Source organism: Ambystoma mexicanum, chromosome 13 (genome assembly GCF_040938575.1).
Source record: "Ambystoma mexicanum isolate Mex_15411 chromosome 13, UKY_AmexF1_1, whole genome shotgun sequence".
Classification (NCBI taxonomy): domain Eukaryota; kingdom Metazoa; phylum Chordata; class Amphibia; order Caudata; family Ambystomatidae; genus Ambystoma; species Ambystoma mexicanum.
Window position 1 is genome coordinate 819,209,170 of NC_090938.1, and position 21,909 is coordinate 819,231,078.

A 21,909-nucleotide genomic window follows, 5' to 3' on the forward strand; every position below is an offset into this window, starting at 1 on the left:
ATCAAGAAGCGTTTGGGAGCCACTCAAAATCATCTAGCTGTGCTTGTCGAATGGTCACAATCCTCTGAAGCAACGACTGATGAAAATAAAAATAGAAAAAACAAACAAAAAGAGACACATTGCCTCGCCATTATCACAACGTACTGGAACCCACAGTCCATTACGGACGAGAAATTCCTTAACATCATTGAAGCTGAGATAGATGGAATTCTAACAACCCAAGAAGATTCGCTGATTATAATAACGGGAGACCTGAATGCAAGATGCCCAAGAAAGGGACAAGACAACATCTCCACAAAAGAAAAAATCAAGGCAGGTTCTCGAGGGGATAAATGGCAGTCACTTATGAACACCAGAAACCTTCACAACATCGAGGAAGCACTCCTCCCAACGAACCCGATCCCGTCTTGGGAAAGAGGCAGGCAAAAGGGGACAATAGATTACATTTTTACATCAGAGGCCCTGTTAGCCCGGATGACCTCGTTTGAAATTTTGCGCTCTGGGGCGAGCGACCATAACATCTTAAAAACCAGCTGGCCATCCAAGCGAGACGCAAGACTTTTTCTATCTGAAGCCTCGGAACCCACCCTGCAAGGAAACCGACTCAAACTCACGAGCAAAAGGATTAGAGAACTGACGAGTGCGTATGAAAGGCAGCAGTATAGAGAAGTGGATCCTCTAAACCATCTAGTAGACTACCAACCTCTGCTAATTCCATATTATTTTAAAACTCAAACAAAAAGAACTGCAATTAAGCCTTTTCACGAGTACAACCGAGAATTAGTACTTAAAAGACGAGAGCTCCGGAAATTGAAAAGACAGGCGACAAACTTAAGAACGACTGACGCTGTGAAACTTTATATCCAAGAGCAAAAAATCTACAAAGCCTGGTTATGATTCCATCGATTTGCTTTATACCAAAATGACGCCGAAGAAATGCTTAAGAAATTAGCAGACAAAAACTTGGGAGCGTTTTGGCAACTGATAAAAAAAAAAACAACGGCACCGATATGTCATCTATAACCTCAAATTGTGTTGGAGAGGCAGCATGGATATCCCACTTCTCGTCCATTTTCAAACCCCCTGAGACGAATGTTAAGAATAGAATATCGCCAGTTGCAAACAACGTCTGGGAGGATCTTTCTGACATTGACGACATCAGGCTAGCCATAAAAAGGCTAAAACCATCCAGAGCGCCGGGCCCCGACGGAATTACTAACATCGACCTAAAAAACCATCCCGCAGAATGGCCCTTGTTTATTAGCAAAGTGTTCAAGAACTGTACTCTGTCTAGATCAATTCCGGAGTCCTGGTCTACTTCATTTGTTTCCCCCATATATAAGAAAGGGGACAGGTCGGCCCCGGTCAATTACCGCCCAATCGCCTTGTTGGACACTATTGGAAAGATCTACGGGTCGCTTCTCCAAAAAAGCTTTCAATCGTGGTCCAAATCAGCAGAATGTAACGATCCCTTCCAAGCGGGCTTTATGAAAAACTGCGGAACCCAAGTCAACATATTGATTCTCAGCATTTTGAAGAGCAAAGTGATCGAAGGATCCGGGAAGATCTATTTAGCCTTCATAGACCTTACCCAGGCTTTTGACCAAGTCGATCGAGAGCTGCCATGGACCAAACTATCTGCCTGGAACTGCCCGCCATCATTATTGGCACCGATTAAAGCTCTCCATACAGCAACTTTTATGAGAGTAAAATTGAACCGTCAAGGGTTACTTTCTGAAGCCATATCGACCTTCAGAGGGGTAAAGCAGGGCTGCCCCCTTGCACCGGCCCTGTTTATCTCCTTTATGGGGGACTTTAAAGAAAGCGCAAGCCAAATAAGATCTTTTCCACCTAAAATTGGCCAAACACCTTTAGCCAGGCTTCTCTACGCCGACGATATTATCCTTCTCGATCAAACAGAAATTGGCCTACAAAGGCAACTTAACAACTTGGCCTTGTATATATCCGCTAACAACTTGGAAATCAATAAGGAGAAGACGAAAATCTTGAAAATAGAAAAATGCCAGGGGAAGAAGCAAAGAAAAAAACCAAGCTGGAACATTGACAAAGTACCCTTGGAGAGTATTAAAACCTATAAATATCTCGGTGTAATGATTGACAGCTCCAAATCTGAACTCGCCATGCAGCACCATCTGTGGGACAAAACCCGAAAATTAACAACACAGGCGAGGATCATAGACAGGAAGTTCGGACGCTTCTCGTTGATACCGGTGCTCAAATTCTACAAGGGTAAGGTAGTTCCTTGCCTGGTCTACGGAGGCGATGCCCTTCCCACCCTCCCGATGGCTTTATGGGGAAAACTGGAGGGGTACTTCTGGCGGAAGGTCCTCCAGCTTCCGAACTCGGCACCGATTGCAGGTATCAGAAGGGAGCTAGGTTTTCGATCGCTGAAAGCAGCTAAAGAGGCAGGAGAAATGTCACTATTTAGGAAAATACTTATGCCCAAGTCCCCTCCGCTATACAACCTGTTAAATACAGAAATGAGCAGCAACACCTGTAAGATGCTGACCACATGGGCGTCTAAACAAAGAGCTATTCTTGAGAACATCGCATGCACAGAAGAGACATTGATTGGTAACCCAGTCAAAGTAAAAAAAAAAATGGACCAAGAGGACTGGGTTGAAACTCACACAATGGCCGAAAAGAACAAATTTCTAAAACATCTCCCGTCTCAACCTAAAAAATTGGATGCGATTCCCGAAATAATCAAAAGATTTCCAGACAGAGCTCTCCGCTCAACTCTTCTAAGGGCGAGATTGAATCTTTTGCCTACCAACGAAATACGGGCCATAAGAGGCCTTTCTGACTCAAACCTCTGTCGACTGTGTAACACACAATCCGAAAAGGAGTCAGTGAAACACCTTCTCATGAGTTGCCCTAAAACCATCAAATGGAGAAGAGCGTTTTTAGGTCCTCTATTAAAACCCTTCTCACAGTATGATGAAGAAGTGTGGTGGTCCCGTTTAATGAGTGGCTCACGGACCACGTGGTCTATAGCAACAGCCAAAATTCTTAATGCCGCGCTGGACGAATGCGCAAAGAAAGGTTTGGTCAACGTCAGTGAATAGTACTGAATCAAACTGAAACAAACTGTTAATTGAAAATACCCACAAATGGACGGGATAACAAGAAATAAACAATCGAAAAAAAAGGAAATTAAGTGAAAAGAAATGAAACGTAACAACAATTTTGCAAAATCATAAAAATGATAAAAGCAAAAAACACAAAAAAGGAGAAAAAGACACACCCACAGGGCTTAACTAACTAAATAAACTGCACAGATTTCAATCATTAAAGTAAAACAGAGCATCAGTATCTTCTATCACTTAAACAACCAACATAATCTCTACTTGCTCCTTCCAACCATCAGTACACTTCTTAAAAATGTACTCATCATTATCCATGCAGTTTAATTCCTAGCAAACTCCCTAATATTCTGCTCAGAGAATTTTAATCTACTCATAACCGATTCCCATGATTCTAAGACACGTATGTATATATGTACTTAGCATTTGACGAGGCATTCATCAGTATCAATAAGTGCACTCTTTTACCTCCGTATTTGTACGTATTGTTTATCTATGTTGTACTATGTTAGCCAAGACTCATCTAATCTTACTCTTCTCCCAATATCCCTCACTAATGGTTACCACAGTGGTTATACCTTGGGTTCTGTCAGTTCTTTATCAATATCGAATCTCAAATCCTTCACAAGAGCAATGGTAGCAAGCCTTAGAGGAGTGGTATGCCCGCAATAAATCAACCACCAAAGAGATCCTGTTGTAATTTGGGTGTTTTCATATAACAGTGGTTTAAAGCAGAGCTCCTGTTTCTGTTTAAGGGTTTGACATTCTGTAAGAAGATGACGTAAGGTTTCAGGTTGATCATTTATCTTACAGAAGCGGCATAAGTTATCTTCCTTCATTATCATTTTCCGTTTAGCTTTCAGATCCCTCGTCTCACATAAGTTAAACCATATTCTTAAAAATTGTCTTCTATGATCAGTTGATGGTGATCTAAGTAGATATGGTTCCACTATACTATGCCTTTTATGCAGGTACGGATTTTTGGGGAAATCATGATACTTCAAACATATCTCCCTCGTACGTAACCAGTCATGCAGAAATATCTTAGTTTTGGCTCTACCTGGATTTGTAAGGAGGTCATCAAGGGAGAGATCCGCTTCAGCCAAAGCGTCAATTATAGTGTACCGCCATTTCACCATATATTGGTCATTAGTTGTGAACACGTAATCGGCAAGGGTATTGATCAATTTATGCCTACCAGAAGCCAAAATACATTTTCTGAACAATGATATAATTTGCCAGATGTAACGTGCATGCAATGATATTAGCCCTAATTCATTCCTAATCCAAGCCATAGGTACACATTTTGGTAAACCCAGAATGCGTTTCCAATATTTACTCTCAAAACGTAACCATGTATTTCCCATTATACATGGTTTTGTTTCCGCTCCATAAAGTAGTACCGGGACCACTTTCTGTTTGAAGTATGTTATGGCGGGTGTGATGGTAAATTTACCATATTTGGCTTGGATAATTGAGGCTTGTGAGATCATGATATTCAGCTTCTGGTTGAGGCTTAGTAGGAATGCTTTATTACTTGCTCCATCAATAACAACTCCTAAATAAGTATATTGTGGAACTATTTCTAGTGTATGCTCTTGTAAACACCACCTTAATGCTTTTTGTTTCTTGTTTAGGGTACCACTTGGGTTTGGGTTACAAACCATTATCTTTGTTTTGTTCATATTCACGGATAACCTATTCTCAGTGACATATCTGGCAAGTGCATCAAGCAGGTTTTGAAGGCCACGGGGAGTCTTCGAAAACAGTACCAAATCGTCTGCAAATAACAGAGCTGCAAGTGCTTTGCCTGCTAATTTTGGCGCATCGGAAATAACCTCTTTGAAGGCTTTGCATATATCGGCGATGAAAAAATTAAGCAAAGTCGCCGCAAGTATGCAGCCTTGGCTGAGGCCTCTATGAGTTGAAATATTCGTGGTTAGTAAGCCTTGTAAATTTAGCCTCACTCGTATGCTGGTCTCTGAGTGTAACATACTTATCAAATTAATTAAGTATGTAGGGCACTTTTCTCGGGCTAGTTTGTCAAATAATATTGATCTAACCACTGAGTCGAACGCCGCTCTAAAATCGACGAACACAAAAAATAACAGTTGTTTCAGGAGGTTATGATGCTGTATTAAAGCTGTTATTGATAACAGATTTATAGAAGTCCCCATGCCAGGTATAAACGCTGTTTGATGCGGATCTTGCTTGTCACAAGTTCTTGCTCAATTGTTAAAGTCCCGTAAAATGAACCTGCAAAAGATTTTCCCAGGTATATCCAAAAGCGCGATCGGTCTGTAATTAGCCGGTTTAGACCTGTCGCCTTTTTTAAAGATGGGCACTACCACAGAGGATTTCCAAGACTTTGGAATACTGTTGGATTGTAGGACATGGGTAAAGATGTTATACAGAATCAGGGCCCATTGTTCCGGATGCTGCTTCATCATATAGTTGGTTAACCCATCAGGTCCTGGGGCCCTTGAGTTAGACGCTTTGTGGATATATCCTAGTATATCTTCTCTAGATATTTGTAATAGTTCCATGCTGTTACATATTATCACAGGGCTATTTTGTCTGACCTCAGGGTCAGCATATAATTCCGTATAATAGTCGATCCATAGTGTTTCAATTACACCGTTTATCTGGACCCTGTTCCAAATGGTTAGCAGCAATTAAGCAAAGCCCAAATTTGGGCTGTGTTTTTTGACATAATCACCTTGAGCATTTCTTCACCATCAGACTGATATAGAATACATCTACGAGTACGGATCCAAGCCGTGTATGCACGTTGAAGAGAGCGAATGACCTCAAACCTGATATTCACTGGCAATAATAATTCCATTCTCTTTTCTCGTCTCAGTAGGGTTTTACGTTTTTGAACCTGTTCGTCAGCACTGTGTCTGGGTGCAAAGTACATATGAGTTTGTATTGAAGAGTGCAGTTTGAACATTTGGAGTGTGACGTTATAAGGTTCTTCTACCCCACCGTTCCCCGTCTGTTCACCCAGCAACTCTTCATTCAACTCATTCAGTGTAGATTCATTCCACCTAAACCTTATTCTTGAGTTATTTGTTATCAGATTGGTAGCATACCGCCCTTTTTCTAGGTTTTGTGGTTCTTTATAACAGTTCCATTTCAAGGTTAGCATGTGATGATCACTCTCAGTCTGTGTTATCACCTTAAATGAAGCAATGTTTTGGAACGTTGCTTTGTCCGTGTAAATATAATCAATTGTAGAGCTACTGAGTCCTCTACGCCACGTCTCACTAGAGGGTGTGTTGCCAGGTATCGCACAGTTAAGCATCAGCATATTACGATCACACATCACATCCGCCCATATTTCATTTATGTGGCCCTTTTGCGTTTTTTTGGCTTTCAGACATTGCATATTCAGATCTCCCACAAGAATAACATTTGTTATTTCGGGGGTCATAAGAATCATGTTGAAGAAATTCTCCAGTTCTTTAATGAAAATCTTATCTGAAATAGCCATCGGGTTACGGTAGATATTAATTAGAGCCAAACATCCCCCAGGATACATTTTTTTAACTAATTGCATAAATATATTCGGGGCTGCCCAAGGCCTAATTGACAAGCCCCTCCCCATTTTGGTGGCAATTAGTAACCCAGAGGATGGACGTCCTTTCCTATTTGATTTGGCTGCCAGAAATGCTATTTCATGATTATTCCATACCGGGCAATCCACCAGCCACGTCTCTTGTAGGGCAACTACATCATAGTTGTTAAGATCATTGCTATCTTTTACAGAGAGATGGGCATGACCACAGGTATTCCAACTCACTAGGGTCAGTGTGTCATCCCGCCACCCCTTGTATTATGATCTTTTATCACTCGGTCTGTATTCATTTTTTCCCAAACCTCCTACCATCTTGTTTTGATCTAGTGAGTTTTGTTTATGATATACGTTTAAGGATCTAGTAGTCACGTTATCATTTGGATCCTGTAATTTTTCATAGTTCATATTAGTTGGTAGGATTGTAGGATCAACTGCTAGCAAAAAACCCGTTGTGAACAATTCCATCCTAGCTTGCCATATAGTATTTCTGACAAGGTTGGATGAAATCCACAATCGGACAGCGTCAAGCCTCTCCTCATTTAGAAATTCGACTTGTTGAATGTCAGTTGAAGAGATATCTCTTAACTCTTCAGTATCTTCAAATATCGTCAGCACGCTTGTTCTATTTAGGTCATAGGATATATGGGGAGAAGGGCGACATTTCAGAATGAATCTATGATATAGTTTCGGTCTAGGGCATGTTTTAATTTCTTTCCTGTACCCCCACCCAACCGTTCCATCTCAAGTCGTTGGTTTGGTTCCGAATTTCTCTCAATATTTTGTATTGTATCAGATGGATACACTGTAGTTTTGCTGTTAAATGACACTTTACCTCTCTCCACTACAGTGTTTGTCACGAGAGTCTGATCTTGCTTCCATTTTAGATACTCATCAACCGAGTTCTGTATGGTCTCTTTAATGTCTTTTAGTATGTCCAGCGAAGGTTCTCTCGCTAGAGGAGGGTTCGCGCTTGTAGTATTTGTTATAACATCATTCTTTGGGTGGTTTGTCACAGCAGTACTAGCCAGTGGGATGCAAGGGGTTTCATGGGTTGTGATATCAGCAGCTCGTTGCAGCCGCAGTTGTTCCTCAGAACCTTTTTTTGCAAGCAAAGCCACTAGATCGTCTAGTGGGACATAGTCTTTGTGAGATACAACATTCACAGGTTGACTAGCTACCGGTTCTCTAGCCTGTTTTAAATTAGTATAATTAACTTTTAATCCTCCTCTCACAACAGCTTTACTTTTGGTGGTAATTTGCAGTCGTTTTAGGAATTGATTAGTAGCGGCCTTTGTTGGTCGCAAAGCCTGCTTCTGATTCTTAGTTTTCTTTTTAGTTATTGTATTAGCTTTTGATCTTACATTGGTTCTTGAATCAAACATATTATACACACCAAAGTCATTCTCTCGGTTATCTTCAACAATTTTATCTTCATTCACCTTAATAGGGATACAACTTTCCACTGTCACCATCTCATTACTAGAGGGGCTACAGTGCACTTCATCATCACTGGGTATGACAGGGCATATAATAGCCTCAAAAACAGGTAAGATCGGTACTACATTCTCAACCTTGCTCTTCTCCTTTACATCAGATGTCATTTGCGCAGTCTCTTTATTTTTAGTATCTTTCGTTGTCTTTGGTAGCCTATTATCACCCATGTCAATGTACCTAGACATTTTATCTAGGTTCTGGGTAATCGGTTCAATCTGCTTAGCATCCAAGGTCTCAAACAATTTAAAAAGGGACATAATCGAGATGTTTATGGCATTCAGCGTTATTTCCACCAGTGAGCCATGTACAATTTGTCCACCATTACCATCTGTGATTCCCACACTCGGTGTAGGATAGACAAAGGAGGATGTCAAGTCTCTAGGGCACTGTGTATGGTGGTCAAAAAGGCTTGGAGAGCCATATAGACTAGCATCATTACCCTTAGTTCTATCATTAACAATGGGAGATTCAGACAAACATTATTAATAGAATCATCCACATTAGATTTGTTTGTAAATCTCCTCCTGCATATCTTTATTCTCCCCCTCGTTAGCCGCTTCCTCATTAGTATAGTTTAGGTCGTTTTTACATGATGAAAACAGGATTTTGTGTAGTTGAATCAATTAGAGGGCACTCCTCAGTTCCCTCAGAGTCTATCTCATTTACAATAGTAGTGTCTGAAATCGACACATTTGAATTCACAGGAACCACGTGCGGTGCAATTGGCCCTCCTCCCATATTTACAGGGCTCGAAGGTTGATTTTCAACACACGTGGGAATAAATAAATCTGAATCGCCCCTTAAAGTGCAAAATCCTCGTATATCACTAGTAGAGTTCTTTCTCACGGGAGTCACAATAGGTGAACCTCCTAATTTTTTTTAAGAATAGTAATGGGGGAGGCTTTAGGGGTTACAGGCTTAAGGTTCACAGAGGCTCTTGTAATTACAATGTTTGCTGGCATCCCAGACGTCAGCGTATATGTAATACCTTTCATTCGGCACGTTTAACAAACTAATGGTTAACAATGCAACAAATTGGACATAGGCGAAAAAGTCTTACTCCGCAGTGCACAACCCGCTATACCCGCTCTAACAGCGGTAACAGCAACCTTTCCAAAGCAAACTTGCAGAGCGCGCGCGCAAAGCGCGTGCATTTGCAGTAAATAGTTTCCTGTTGGCTGGGGGCAGGATTTCACCGCAGCACGTCCTATGGGTGAAGAGGAGACAAACTACCGTGAGTGCACTGATAAAATTCGCCTAAGCAGTTGCTTAAGCAGTTGCACAAACAGTTGCCTTATACAACCTTGGGTAGTAAAAGTCACAAGAGTTCTCACTTTGGTGCAGGCAACAGTCAATCACACTTCGTCACTTCGTCGGTGAGTCCAGTGAATCCAGTAACGGAGCGTCTCGCAGTGGTAACAGCAACCTTTCCAAAGCAAACTTGCAAAGCGCGCGCGCAAAGCGCGTGCATTTGCAGTAAATAGTTTCCTGTTGGCTGGGGGCGGGATTTCACCGCAGCACGTCTTTGGTGCAGGCAACAGTCAATCACACTTCGTCACTTCGTCGGCGAGTCCAGTGAATCCAGTAACGGAGCGTCTTGCAGCGGTAACAGCAACCTTTCCAAAGCAAACTTGCAAAGCGCGCCTTATCTTTGTAGCTCGCAACAATTCGGCGATACACTTTGCTCGCAACAGACTGACAGCCCATCACCAAATGTTCCAAAACCACAGAATCACTCCCATCAATCTCACCAATGCATCTCTTCAATTTCCTGTAGTCTGCAATGGAAACATTTTCAATATTGAAATTTGCACATAGTACATCAAAATCAATCCATTTTCCACCTCTGTATACATCATTAATCCAGTGAACTCCACCAACAAACCATTCCGGCCAAAATATAGGCTTGCCAGCCTCTGTGATTGCCTTATTAAACCAAGTCGAGGCCGAAGGTGATTTCAGAGCAGTTGAACCACACATTTCGTGAAAGCCTCTCTACACCTCCCGCAAAAAATGGGTCAAAGGAAATCTACCACACTTACTAACAGTCGTAAACACCTCTCGAGGGGCAAGAGGGCCTAAAGCACTTGCTTCCGCCACAGCCCAAGCACTGGGGGGAATCAACCAGAAAAGGAAGTAAAAACTGGCAAGAGAAGGCAAGATGATACACTCTAAAATTGGGGACCCCAAGGGCACCTCTTTCAACAGGCAGCTGCAACTTCCACAGTTTAAGTACAGGAGGTTTCCCGTCCCAAAGGAAAGATTGCCAAGTTGCATCAGTTAATCTCCAGTAACATGCACTGACCCTCAAAGGAAGCATACTTAAAACATAGTTGATTTTCGGGGCCGCAACCATCTTCAAGGCGTTCACCTTGCCCCACAATGACAAACGTAAGACCGGCCACCTCTGCGTAGATGACTTCAGCTCACGGCAGGCCTCCCCTAGGTTCACCTCCACCATATCACTCACAACTGGAGTCAGCCAAGTCCCCAAATATTTCATTTTGCGTAAACACCATTGAAACCCAAATCCAGTCACCGATGATTTAGCACAACTCCCCGTGATAGGCAAAACCTTGGACCTCAACCAGTTTATTTTATATCCCGCCACCACATGGAATCGATCCAGAATGTTCATCAAGGATGGCAAAGAAATTTCCAAATTCCGTAAAACCAACAAAAGGTCATCAGCATAAAACCAAGTTTTCTGTTCAACCCCATTGAAGGACACACCTTTCAAGTATGAATCACTCCGCAGGGCAATAGCAAGAGGTTCAATGGCCAGCACAAACAATAAGGGAGAAACCGGACATCCTTGTCTAGTGCCCCGCAAAAGATTGAACGTTCCAGATAAAAAGCCATTCGTCTTAACATTCGCCGTAGGACGAGCATACAAAAGGGAGACCCAAGAGATGTACTCATCACCCAGATTCATCGCCCTCAGCACCGTAAACATGTATTGCCAATGAATACGATCAAACGCTTTTTCAGCGTCTAAAGAGAACACAGCCACATCTTCGTCCACATTCTGGGCCTGTGACGTGGTCAACAAAAGATTCCGAATGTTGCTAGAAGTTCTACGATGTTTAATAAAACCGGATTGATACGTGTGACTAAGTCTTTGAATAACATCCTCAATGCGTAAAGCGAGCACCTTAGCCAGGATCTTATCAGTATTTATTAAATTTATATGCCGATAGCTGGAAGGTAAGGCACTATGCTTTCCTTTCTTTAGAAAAATTGAGATGGTAGCATGATTGGTGGATTCTGGAAGAGATCCCGCCTCCCTGGACTCAATATACATATCCCTCAAGAGCCCCAGTGCCGCTTCAGGAAGAATCTTGTAAAACTCAGCCGGCAAACCATCAGTCCCCGGAGTTTTCCCAGAATTCAAACCGGCATTAGCAATCCTATTTTCATCAACAGTAACCGGCCGGTTCAGACCAGCCATAGTATCATCAGAAATGTTCGGAATATTCAAATTATCAAAGAAGCGGTCGCCACGACCAGTAATACCAGCCGCACACTCGTACAAGTTCATGTAAAAATCCTTGAAAACAGCATTAATCTCACATGGATCAAAAGTAATCACCCCATCCAGACCTTTTATAGAAGTAGCGGCACCCTCCGAAACCTGCTGCCTCAGTCTGTAGGCAATGTGTAATCAAATAGGTACACAGGATCCTATTTATATGTACCACATCTTACTCCACCAATAGGAACATAGATTATATTATAAAAGAAGGATAAGATGGTAAACTTTCTCTACTTCCACCCCTCCTTCTCCCCCAACGATTAGACACCTCTGACAGATTCTCCGGCACTACAGGTCTTAACAACATAGACTGCGTGCAACATTCCAAATTTCAAAAAACATTTTTGTTTAATACAGAATATTTAAATTAAAACCTAAGATACTACCCACACCTAACACAGTGTACAAAACTACCACTAAAACCTACAAAATCTAAAAAACTAAATTACAAATAAACCACTTACAAATGGACACAGACGAAATCACATATCACAGTACATAGAAAAAACCTAAATGTGTCACTAAAACAACGTATAATCCCAACATGTTTCTGTTCTTTAAAGCCCCTTTCGGGCGAACATTTTTCAGGGGAACCTTTAAAACATCCACTATTCTTCTCAACACCGTGTTGAATGGGTAGTTTCAGGCAACCAGCCTGCAAAGAAGGGAAACAGAGGAAACTAATCAGATCCCCAGGGGAGGGGGTATTACCAAATGTAAAAGTGGAGTTGACTCAGTCAAGAGAACAATTCCACAAAAAGGTTTAGAAATTAAACCAATTAGATTTACCTTAATGTGGTGAATCTTCAACGCACGTCTGTAAATGACAGATAGGCTAATTTTTCTTCATTGAAAAACCAAGATACTTCAAAAGGCGTCTCAATCCGCCGAAAATATTGTCACACCTAGAAAGGACACATCACACTACCAATGAGCCACAGATCACTACAGGACAACAGTCATGAATTGTTCAGGATATATTAAATAAAAATTACCTTCACGCAAGTGAAGCCACCCACAACGTGGGGCAAGGGGAGGAAATGTTCCTTTCTCGCAATGTTAAGTCCATTTCAAAACGATGGACCTTCTCCTTCTCCATAGCAGACTTCAGGATGTTGTAGGCCCTGTAGCTCCCGGCCATTTCCGATCCCATATCTGAGGATTTCTTTTCCAGATCAGATACCCTTGTGTCCAAATGGGTTACCTTTGAATTCAGCTCTGCCATGGTGGTTTTAACTTCAGACATGTCCAAGGCAACCTGCCGCATTAATTTAAACGGATCTTGAATGCTAGGGTTCTCTTCATCCATCTCAGAAATGTGTTTCTGTTTTTTAGAAGTAGGATTCTCCGGTTCCGGGATCTTTTTCTTGGAATTCATATCACCAATGAAATGTCTTCAGGGAGGAGACCAGGAGCTGAAGGCTTAAGCTGCTTTCACCTTGGCCACCATTCCGGAATCCCTCCAAACAGATTTGTGATTTTTGGCACGCGCTTCTTCTCACTGATGTTTATCCATCAGCTGTGATTTCTGGATACCGAGGCTTGAGCCTCATTACTCTCCTCGGGTTGAGGGTGTAGTCGTGGGTTTGTATTCTGCTTGGTCTGTGTGGTCTTGTCACAGTAGGGCTGGTTTCACAGGGATGGGCCGCGCGTAGCGGTGGAAGGGGTTTGCAGTGGTGGCAGTGAGTATTCTGATTTTTCGCTGCCCTGGGCTTTGTCTGCCTGTGTGGTGGCTGTGCCCAGCCCCCGGCCGGCTGGCGCTGATGGCAAATCGCACCCTGAGGTACTTCCTTTGTTGTTACCTGATGTTCCTGACCCCCCTGCCCTGGGGTACTTGCACTTCCTTGTTGCTCCCACCTTGCCCCTCATCCTGCCTGGCTCCAGGAGTCTGAGGAGAGTGAGGGGGGTGTGCTTTTGTTTTCCCTGACTTTGGCTGTGCTGCTGCCAGCCATTTTCCCCGACCCCTCTCCTTGTCCTACCCTCCTTGGGGCACAGGTTACTGGCCCCGCGCGTTCGAGCTGCGGGGTCCCCCCTCCGCAGCGCTGGCTAGAATCGGAGGAAAGCACCTCTGAACATCAGTACAAGGGGGTCAAGCCGCACCTCCGTCGCTACTTGCATTGAGTAAAGGCCGCTTCCAACAATGGCTCTCTGTACTATGAAGACAGTCATGCCTCCAAAACGTCCCCTGTAAAATCCCTGGAATTTCACGCGTGCTACATCCCTGTTGTGATCCTCTGCACACAGGGCTGCTGGGGACAGAAGGAAAGCACAGGGGGCCTCACAACCCAAGCAGGAACTAGATGCTGGCAGCCGGGCATCACTGACCCTCCTCCCTACTCTGGAATCCCGAGGCTGGGCATGTGTGCTGCTTTCCTGTGATCCTCTGCACACAGGGTTGCTGGGGCAGAAGGAAAGTATAGGGGCCTCTAACTCAGAGGGACTGGGAGCCAGGAATCGCTGCCCCGCCCCCTGGAATCCAGAGGCTGGCATGTGTGTTGCTTTCCTGTGATCCTCTGCACACAGGGTTACTGGGGCAGAAGGAAGGCACAGGGGCCTGATAACTCAAGCAGGGACTAGGAGCCTCCCTACCCTGGAATCCCGAGGCTGGGCATGTGTGCTGCTTTCCTGTGATCCTCTGCACACAGGGCTGCCAGGGAGGGGGGACAGAAGGAAAGCATAGGGGCCTCTAACTCAGAGGGACTGGGAGCCGGGAATCGCTGCCCCGCCCCCTGGAATCCCGAGGCTGGGCATGTGTGCTGCTTTCCTGTGATCCTCTGCACACAGGGTTGCTGGGGCAGAAGGAAAGCATAGGGGCCTCTAACTCAGAGGGACTGGGAGCCGGGAATCGCTGCCCCGCCCCCTGGAATCCCGAGGCTGGGCATGTGTGCTGCTTTCCTGTGATCCTCTGCACACAGGGCTGCTGGGGGCAGAAGGGAAGTATAGGGGCCTCGTATGTACTTGGTATGTCGGGGTTGAAAGATTTATACAGGTGGGCTCATGATGTATTTGGGGGTTATTATAAATCGCTGCCTAAGTGAGAAGGCAGGGTACCCGACCAGATGGCGGCCCCAGGGCTGGGATTGCACAAGCGATGGGGAAAGTTACCGTGGCCCCGGCTCTGACCTTTTATAAACGTTCCGATACTCACCTATGGGGGGAGGGAGGGGGGCCTTCCATCTCTCCAGGCTAATCTGGGGAGTTCTGGGGGGGATTCTTATTCTCCCTAATTGGGTCCACCCCCAATGTTTGTTATTGTTCTTTGGGAATCTGTCCTTTGGGGTTTCGAGAAACACGTATAATGGCAATGCTGATTGGTTCCTGGATAGCTGGCCAATGATATGTGGGGGCAGGGCTGGGGAATATGTGGGAGTTGGGCTGGGGAGTGATATGTGGGGGCTGGGCTGGCAAATGATATGTGGGGGATGGGCTGGGGAATGATATGTGGGGGCTGGGCTGGGGAATGATATGTGGGGGCAGGGCTGGGGAATATGTGGGAGTTGGGCTGGGGAGTGATATGTGGGGGCTGGGCTGGCAAATGATATGTGGGGGCTGGGGAATGATATGTGGGGGCTGGGCTGGGGAATGATATGTGGGGGCAGGGCTGGGGAATATGTGGGGGCTGGGCTGGCAAATGATATGTGGGGGGCTAGGCTGGCAAATGATATGTGGGGGGCTGGGCTGGCTGGCGAATGATATGTGCCTCATCCCTCCCCCCCCCCCCACCCGGGAATGGGCAAGAAAAGAGGACTGGGGAAACTCGAGAACAAAGAAACACACATATCACCATTGCCAGACTTTGGGCTTGTTTTTGCCCAAAGTCGCTTCTAATATTTGGAGGTCGCTTGTCGCGGTTTTCGTCCGCTTGTTGGACCGTCTGTGCGCGTGTAATTGGGCTTGTTTATTTGCAGTTAAGCCCATTACACGTGGCACAGAGCGTCCTGCACTGGGCTGCTGGCAGCACTTGTGTCTTGCTCTCGGGTGCGCCCTGTGTTTTGAATATGCTTAAGTGTTTGGCACTGATGGGATCGTTACTTGCCCACCAGGTGGCCCATCAATGCCAAATGCCTAAACATATGCAAAAAAAGCGCACTTTAAAAGTTTTGTCATGCAGGCAGACACACTGACATGTAAAGATGTAAAGAAGGGGATTGGTTTAGTTTAGCAAGCGTCACTCTATAGCAATATTATCCTGGTGATATCCCCAGTGCTGACGCATTATCCACTAACATCCTTTATTTATTTATTTTTTTTAAACTTTTTTTGCAAGACTGGGTTAGAGGATTATTGGAATCTATATACAACATTTTCTCAGAAAGATGTATTCAGGAAGGCCATGTTTCTTTTCAGCTTCCAATTGGCCATGTTACAATATTATATAGCGCCTTGGATTAAGGCGCTATATAAAACAATAAATACAAATATTTCAGGGCAGTATTATTTTGCAATCTGGGACTTCTAGTCACCATGCAATAAAATATTGTTGTTCTAACACACTATGTCAGTGTTCTGTCTATGTATGTGTTATGTTCCTTACTTTTGAGACCTTTCCACAACTTTTTAGGTGCACGCTTGTTTTTTCCGCTTATTTGGATGGGAGTCAGCTTATTTTTTCCTTCCGACCTGGCAACACCGTGTGAGTGTGCTGAAGGGTGGTCTATAAAGTGTGCTGGGGGTGGGGGGCAGAGGGGGGGGGCTTGCCCTCTGAGGGCCCGCTGCTGTGGGAGGGGCGCGGGACCCCCGGACTCTGGCCGTGCTCAGTCCCCGGGTTTTCTAGGGTCCGGTGGGCGCTCGAGCCTCGTCCTGGTCCCTGGGGGGGGGGAAGGGGGTCGTCTCTCACTGGAGTCACTGCGCTCCTCTCTCTATTGGGGTCACGCCCCTCATTCATTCTCTCTCTTCTCCCCCCCCCCCCAGGTCTGCACACGGTCCAGCAGATGTACGGCTGCGAGCTCCGGGGGGACGGCACCATCGGGGGGTTCCTGCAATACGCCTATGACGGGGGGGACTTCCTGAGCTTCGATAAGGACCAGATGAGGTTCATCGCCACCGCGACCCCGGCCCAGGTCTCCGCGGACCGATGGAACTCGGAGAAGAGCATCGCTCAGCGATGGAAGGCCTCCCTGGAGGAGGAGTGCATCGAGTGGCTGCGGAAATACCTGCATCACGGGAAGGAGAGCCTGCTCAGGAGAGGTGAGGAGCCCTGCATGGGGGAGGGGAGGAGAGCCTGCTCAGGAGAGGTGAGGAGCCCTGCATGGGGGAGGGGAGGAGAGCCTGCTCAGGAGAGGTGAGGAGCCCTGCATGGGGGAGGGGAGGAGAGCCTGCTCAGGAGAGGTGAGGAGCCCTGCATGGGGGAGGGGAGGAGAGCCTGCTCAGGAGAGGTGAGGAGCCCTGCATGGGGGAGGGGAGGAGAGCCTGCTCAGGAGAGGTGAGGAGCCCTGCATGGGGAGGAGAGGAGAGCCTGCTCAGGAGAGGTGAGGAGCCCTGCATGGGGGAGGGGAGAGCCTGCTCAGGAGAGGGGAGGAGCCCTGCATGGGGGAGGGGAGGAGCCCCTGCTCAGGAGAGGGGAGGAGCCCTGCATGGGGGAGGGGAGCCTGCTCAGGAGAGGTGAGGAGCCCTGCATGGGGGGAGGAGAGCCTGCTCAGGAGAGGTGTGGAGCCCTGCATGGGGGGAGGAGAGCCTGCTCAGGAGAGGTGAGGAGCCCTGCATGGGGGAGCCTGCTCAGGAGAGGTGAGGAGTCCTACATGGGGGAGCCTGCTCAGGAGAGGTGAGGAGCCCTGCATGGGGGGAGGAGACCCTGCTCAGGAGAGGTGAGGAGCCCTGCATGGGGGAGGGGAGGAGAGCCTGCTCAGGAGAGGTGAGGAGCCCTGCATGGGGGAGGGGAGGAGAGCCTGCTCAGGAGAGGTGAGGAGCCCTGCATGGGGGAGGGGAGGAGAGCCTGCTCAGGAGAGGTGAGGAGCCCTGCATGGGGGAGGGGAGGAGAGCCTGCTCAGGAGAGGTGAGGAGCCCTGCATGGGGGAGGGGAGGAGAGCCTGCTCAGGAGAGGTGAGGAGCCCTGCATGGGGAGGAGAGGAGAGCCTGCTCAGGAGAGGTGAGGAGCCCTGCATGGGGGAGGGGAGAGCCTGCTCAGGAGAGATGAGGAGCCTTGCATGGGGGAAGGGGGGAGACCCTGCTCAGGAGAGGTGAGGAGCCCTGCATGGGGGAGGAGAGCCTGCTCAGGAGAGGTGAGGAGCCCTGCATGGGGGGAGGAGACCCTGCTCAGGAGAGGTGAGGAGCCCTGCATGGGGGAGGGGAGGAGAGCCTGCTCAGGAGAGGTGAGGAGCCCTGCATGGGGGAGGGGAGGAGAGCCTGCTCAGGAGAGGTGAGGAGCCCTGCATGGGGGAGGGGAGGAGAGCCTGCTCAGGAGAGGTGAGGAGCCCTGCATGGGGGAGGGGAGGAGAGCCTGCTCAGGAGAGGTGAGGAGCCCTGCATGGGGAGGAGAGGAGAGCCTGCTCAGGAGAGGTGAGGAGCCCTGCATGGGGGAGGGGAGAGCCTGCTCAGGAGAGATGAGGAGCCTTGCATGGGGGAAGGGGGGAGACCCTGCTCAGGAGAGGTGAGGAGCCCTGCATGGGGGAGGAGAGCCTGCTCAGGAGAGGTGAGGAGCCCTGCATGGGGGGAGGAGACCCTGCTCAGGAGAGGTGAGGAGCCCTGCATGGGGGAGGGGAGGAGAGCCTGCTCAGGAGAGATGAGCCCTGCATGGGGGAGGAGAGCCTGCTCAGGAGAGGTGAGGAGCCCTGCATGGGGGAGGAGACCCTGCTCAGGAGAGGTGAGGCACCCTGCATGGGGGAAGGGGGGAGAGCCTGCTCAGGAGAGGTGAGGAGCCCTGCATGGGGGGAGGAGACCCTGCTCAGGAGAGGTGAGGAGCCCTGCATGGAGGGAGGAGATGCAAGCCTGCTCAGGAGAGGTGAGGATTCCTGCATGGGGGAATGAAAGGAGAGCCTGTTCAGGAGAGGTGAGGAGTGGGGGAGGGGAGGAGAGCCTGCTCAGGAGAGCTGAGGAGCCCTACAGGGGGGAGGAGGGCCTGCTCAGGAGAGGTGAGGAGCCCTGCATGGGGGAGGAGAGCCTGCTCAGGAGAGGTGAGGAGCCCTGCATGGGGGAGGGGAGGAGAGCCTGCTCAGGAGATGTGAGGAGCCCTGCAGGGGGAAGGGGAGGAGACCCTGCTCAGGAGAGGCGAGGAGCCCTGCATGGGGAGGGGAGAGCCTGCTCAGGAGAGGTGAGGAGCCCTGCATGGGGGGAGGAGACCCTGCTCAGGAGAGGTGAGCCCTGCATGGGGAGGGGAGAGCCTGCTCAGGAGAGGTGAGGAGCCCTGCATGGGGGAGGGGAGACCCTGCTCATGAGAGGTAAGGCGCCCTGCATGGGGGAGGAGAGCCTGCTCAGGAGAGGTGAGGAGCCCTGCATGGGGAAGGAGAGCCTGCTCAGGAGAGGTGAGGCGCCCTGCATGGGGGAGGGGAGGAGAGCCTGCTCAGGAGAGGTGCAGAGCCCTGCATGGGGGTGGGGGGAGGAGAGCCTGCTCAGGAGAGGTGAGGAGCCCTGCATGGGGGTGGGGGGAGGAGACCCTGCTCAGGAGAGGTGAGGCGCCCTGCATGGGGGAGGAGAGGAGACCCTGCTCAGGAGAGGTGAGGAGCCCTGCATGGGGGAGGAGAGCCTGCTCAGGAGAGGTGAGGAGCCCTGCATGGGGGAGGGGACCGTGCTCAGGAGAGGTGAGGAGCCCTGCATGGGGGAGGGGAGAACCTGCTCAGGAGAGGTGAGGAGCCCTGCATGGGGAAGGGGATGAGACCCTGCTCAGGAGAGGTGAGGCGCCCTGCATGGGGGAGGAGAGGAGACCCTGCTCAGGAGAGGTGAGGAGCCCTGCATGGGGGGAGGAGACCCTGCTCAGGAGAGGTGAGGAGCCCTGCATGGGGGAGGGGAGGAGACCCTGCTCAGGAGAGGTGAGGAGCCCTGCATGGGGGGAGGAGACCCTGCTCAGGAGAGGTGAGGAGCCCTGCATGGGGGAGGGGAGCCTGCTCAGGAGAGGTGAGGAGCCCTGCATGGGGGAGGGGACCCTGCTCAGGAGAGGTGAGGAGCCCTGCATGGGGGAGGGGAGAGCCTGCTCAGGAGAGGTGAGGAGCCCTGCATGGGGGAGGGGAGAGCCTGCTCAGGAGAGGTGAGGAGCCCTGCATGGGGGAGGGGACCCTGCTCAGGAGAGGTGAGGAGCCCTGCATGGGGGGAGAGCCTGCCCAGGAGAGGTGAGGAGCCCTGCATGGGGAGGGGAGAGCCTGCTCAGGAGAGGTGAGGAGCCCTGCATGGGGGAGGAGAGGAGACCCTGCTCAGGAGAGGTGAGGAGCCCTGAATGGGGGGAGGAGACCCTGCTCAGGAGAGGTGAGGAGCCCTGCATGGGGGAGGGGACCCTGCTCAGGAGAGGTGAGGAGCCCTGCATGGGGGAGGGGAGAGCCTGCTCAGGAGAGGTGAGGAGCCCTGCATGGGGGAGGGGACCCTGCTCAGGAGAGGTGAGGAGCCCTGCATGGGGGAGGAGAGGAGACCCTGCTCAGGAGAGGTGAGGAGCACTGCATGGGGGAGGGGAGGAGAACCTGCCCAGGAGAGGTGAGGAGCCCTGCATGGGGGGAGGAGAGCCCGCTCAGGAGAGGTGAGGAGCCCTGCATGGGGATGGGGAGCCTGCTCAGGAGAGGTGAGGAGCCCTGCATGGGGGAGGAGAGCCTGCTCAGGAGAGGTGAGGAGCCCTGCATGGGGGAGGAGAGCCTGCTCAGGAGAGGTGAGGAGCCCTGCATGGGGAGGGGAGGAGAGCCTGCTCAGGAGAGGTGAGGAGCCCTGCATGGGGGAGGAGAGCCTGCTCAGGAGAGGTGAGGAGCCCTGCATGGGGGGAAGGGGAGGAGAGCCTGCTCAGGAGAGGTGAGGAGCCCTGCATGGGGGGAAGGGGAGGAGAACCTGCCCAGGAGAGGTGAGGAGCCCTGCATGGGGGGAGGAGAGCCCGCTCAGGAGAGGTGAGGAGCCCTGCATGGGGAAGGGGAGCCTGCTCAGGAGAGGTGAGGAGCCCTGCATGGGGGAGGAGAGCCTGCTCAGGAGAGGTGAGGAGCCCTGCATGGGGGAGGAGAGCCTGCTCAGGAGAGGTGAGGAGCCCTGCATGGGGAGGGGAGGGGAGCCTGCTCAGGAGAGGTGAGGAGCCCTGCATGGGGGAGGAGAGCCTGCTCAGGAGAGGTGAGGAGCCCTGCATGGGGGGAAGGGGAGGAGAGCCTGCTCAGGAGAGGTGAGGAGCCCGGCATGGGGGGGAAGGGGAGGAGAACCTGCCCAGGAGAGGTGAGGAGCCCTGCATGGGGGGGAGGAGAGCCCGCTCAGGAGAGGTGAGGAGCCCTGCATGGGGAAGGGGAGCCTGCTCAGGAGAGGTGAGGAGCCCTGCATGGGGGAGGAGAGCCTGCTCAGGAGAGGTGAGGAGCCCTGCATGGGGGAGGAGAGCCTGCTCAGGAGAGGTGAGGAGCCCTGCATGGGGAGGGGAGGAGAGCCTGCTCAGGAGAGGTGAGGAGCCCTGCATGGGGGGAAGGGAGGAGAGCCTGCTCAGGAGAGGTGTGGAGCCCTGCATGGGGGAGGGGAGGAGAGCCTGCTCAGGAGAGGTGAGGAGCCCTGCATGGGGGGAAGGGAGGAGAGCCTGCTCAGGAGAGGTGACGAGCCCTGCATGGGGGGAGGAGACCCTGCTCAGGAGAGGTGAGGAGCCGGGCATGGGGGAGGAGAGCCTGCTCAGGAGAGGTGAGGAGCCCTGCATGGGGGCGGAGACCCTGCTCAGGAGAGGTGAGGCGCCCTGCATGGGGGGAAGGGGAGGAGAGCCTGCTCAGGAGAGGGGAGGAGCCCTGCATGGGGGGAGGAGAGCCTGCTCAGGAGAGGTGAGGCGCCCTGCATGGGGGGAAGGGGAGGAGAGCCTGCTCAGGAGAGGTGAGGAGCCCTGCATGGGGGAGGGGAGGAGACCCTGCTCAGGAGAGGTGAGGAGCCCTGCATGGGGGGAGGAGACCCTGCTCAGGAGAGGTGAGCCCTGCATGGGGAGGGGAGAGCCTGCTCAGGAGAGGTGAGGAGCCCTGCATGGGGGAGGGGAGACCCTGCTCATGAGAGGTGAGGCGCCCTGCATGGGGGAGGAGAGCCTGCTCAGGAGAGGTGAGGAGCCCTGCATGGGGAAGGAG

At 49.9% G+C, this 21,909-nt stretch overlaps 1 protein-coding gene across 1 annotated transcript in view; it reads left to right on the forward strand.

Moving 5' to 3' along the window:
- LOC138522062 (RLA class I histocompatibility antigen, alpha chain 19-1-like) overlaps nt 1-21,909 on the forward strand; it is a 285,577-nt gene that overhangs the window by 31,127 nt on the left and 232,541 nt on the right. Inside the window, exon 2 of the mRNA XM_069635303.1 lies at nt 16,628-16,903. Within this exon, the coding sequence (XP_069491404.1) occupies nt 16,628-16,903 (276 nt within the window). The remainder of the gene's footprint in view (nt 1-16,627; nt 16,904-21,909) is intronic.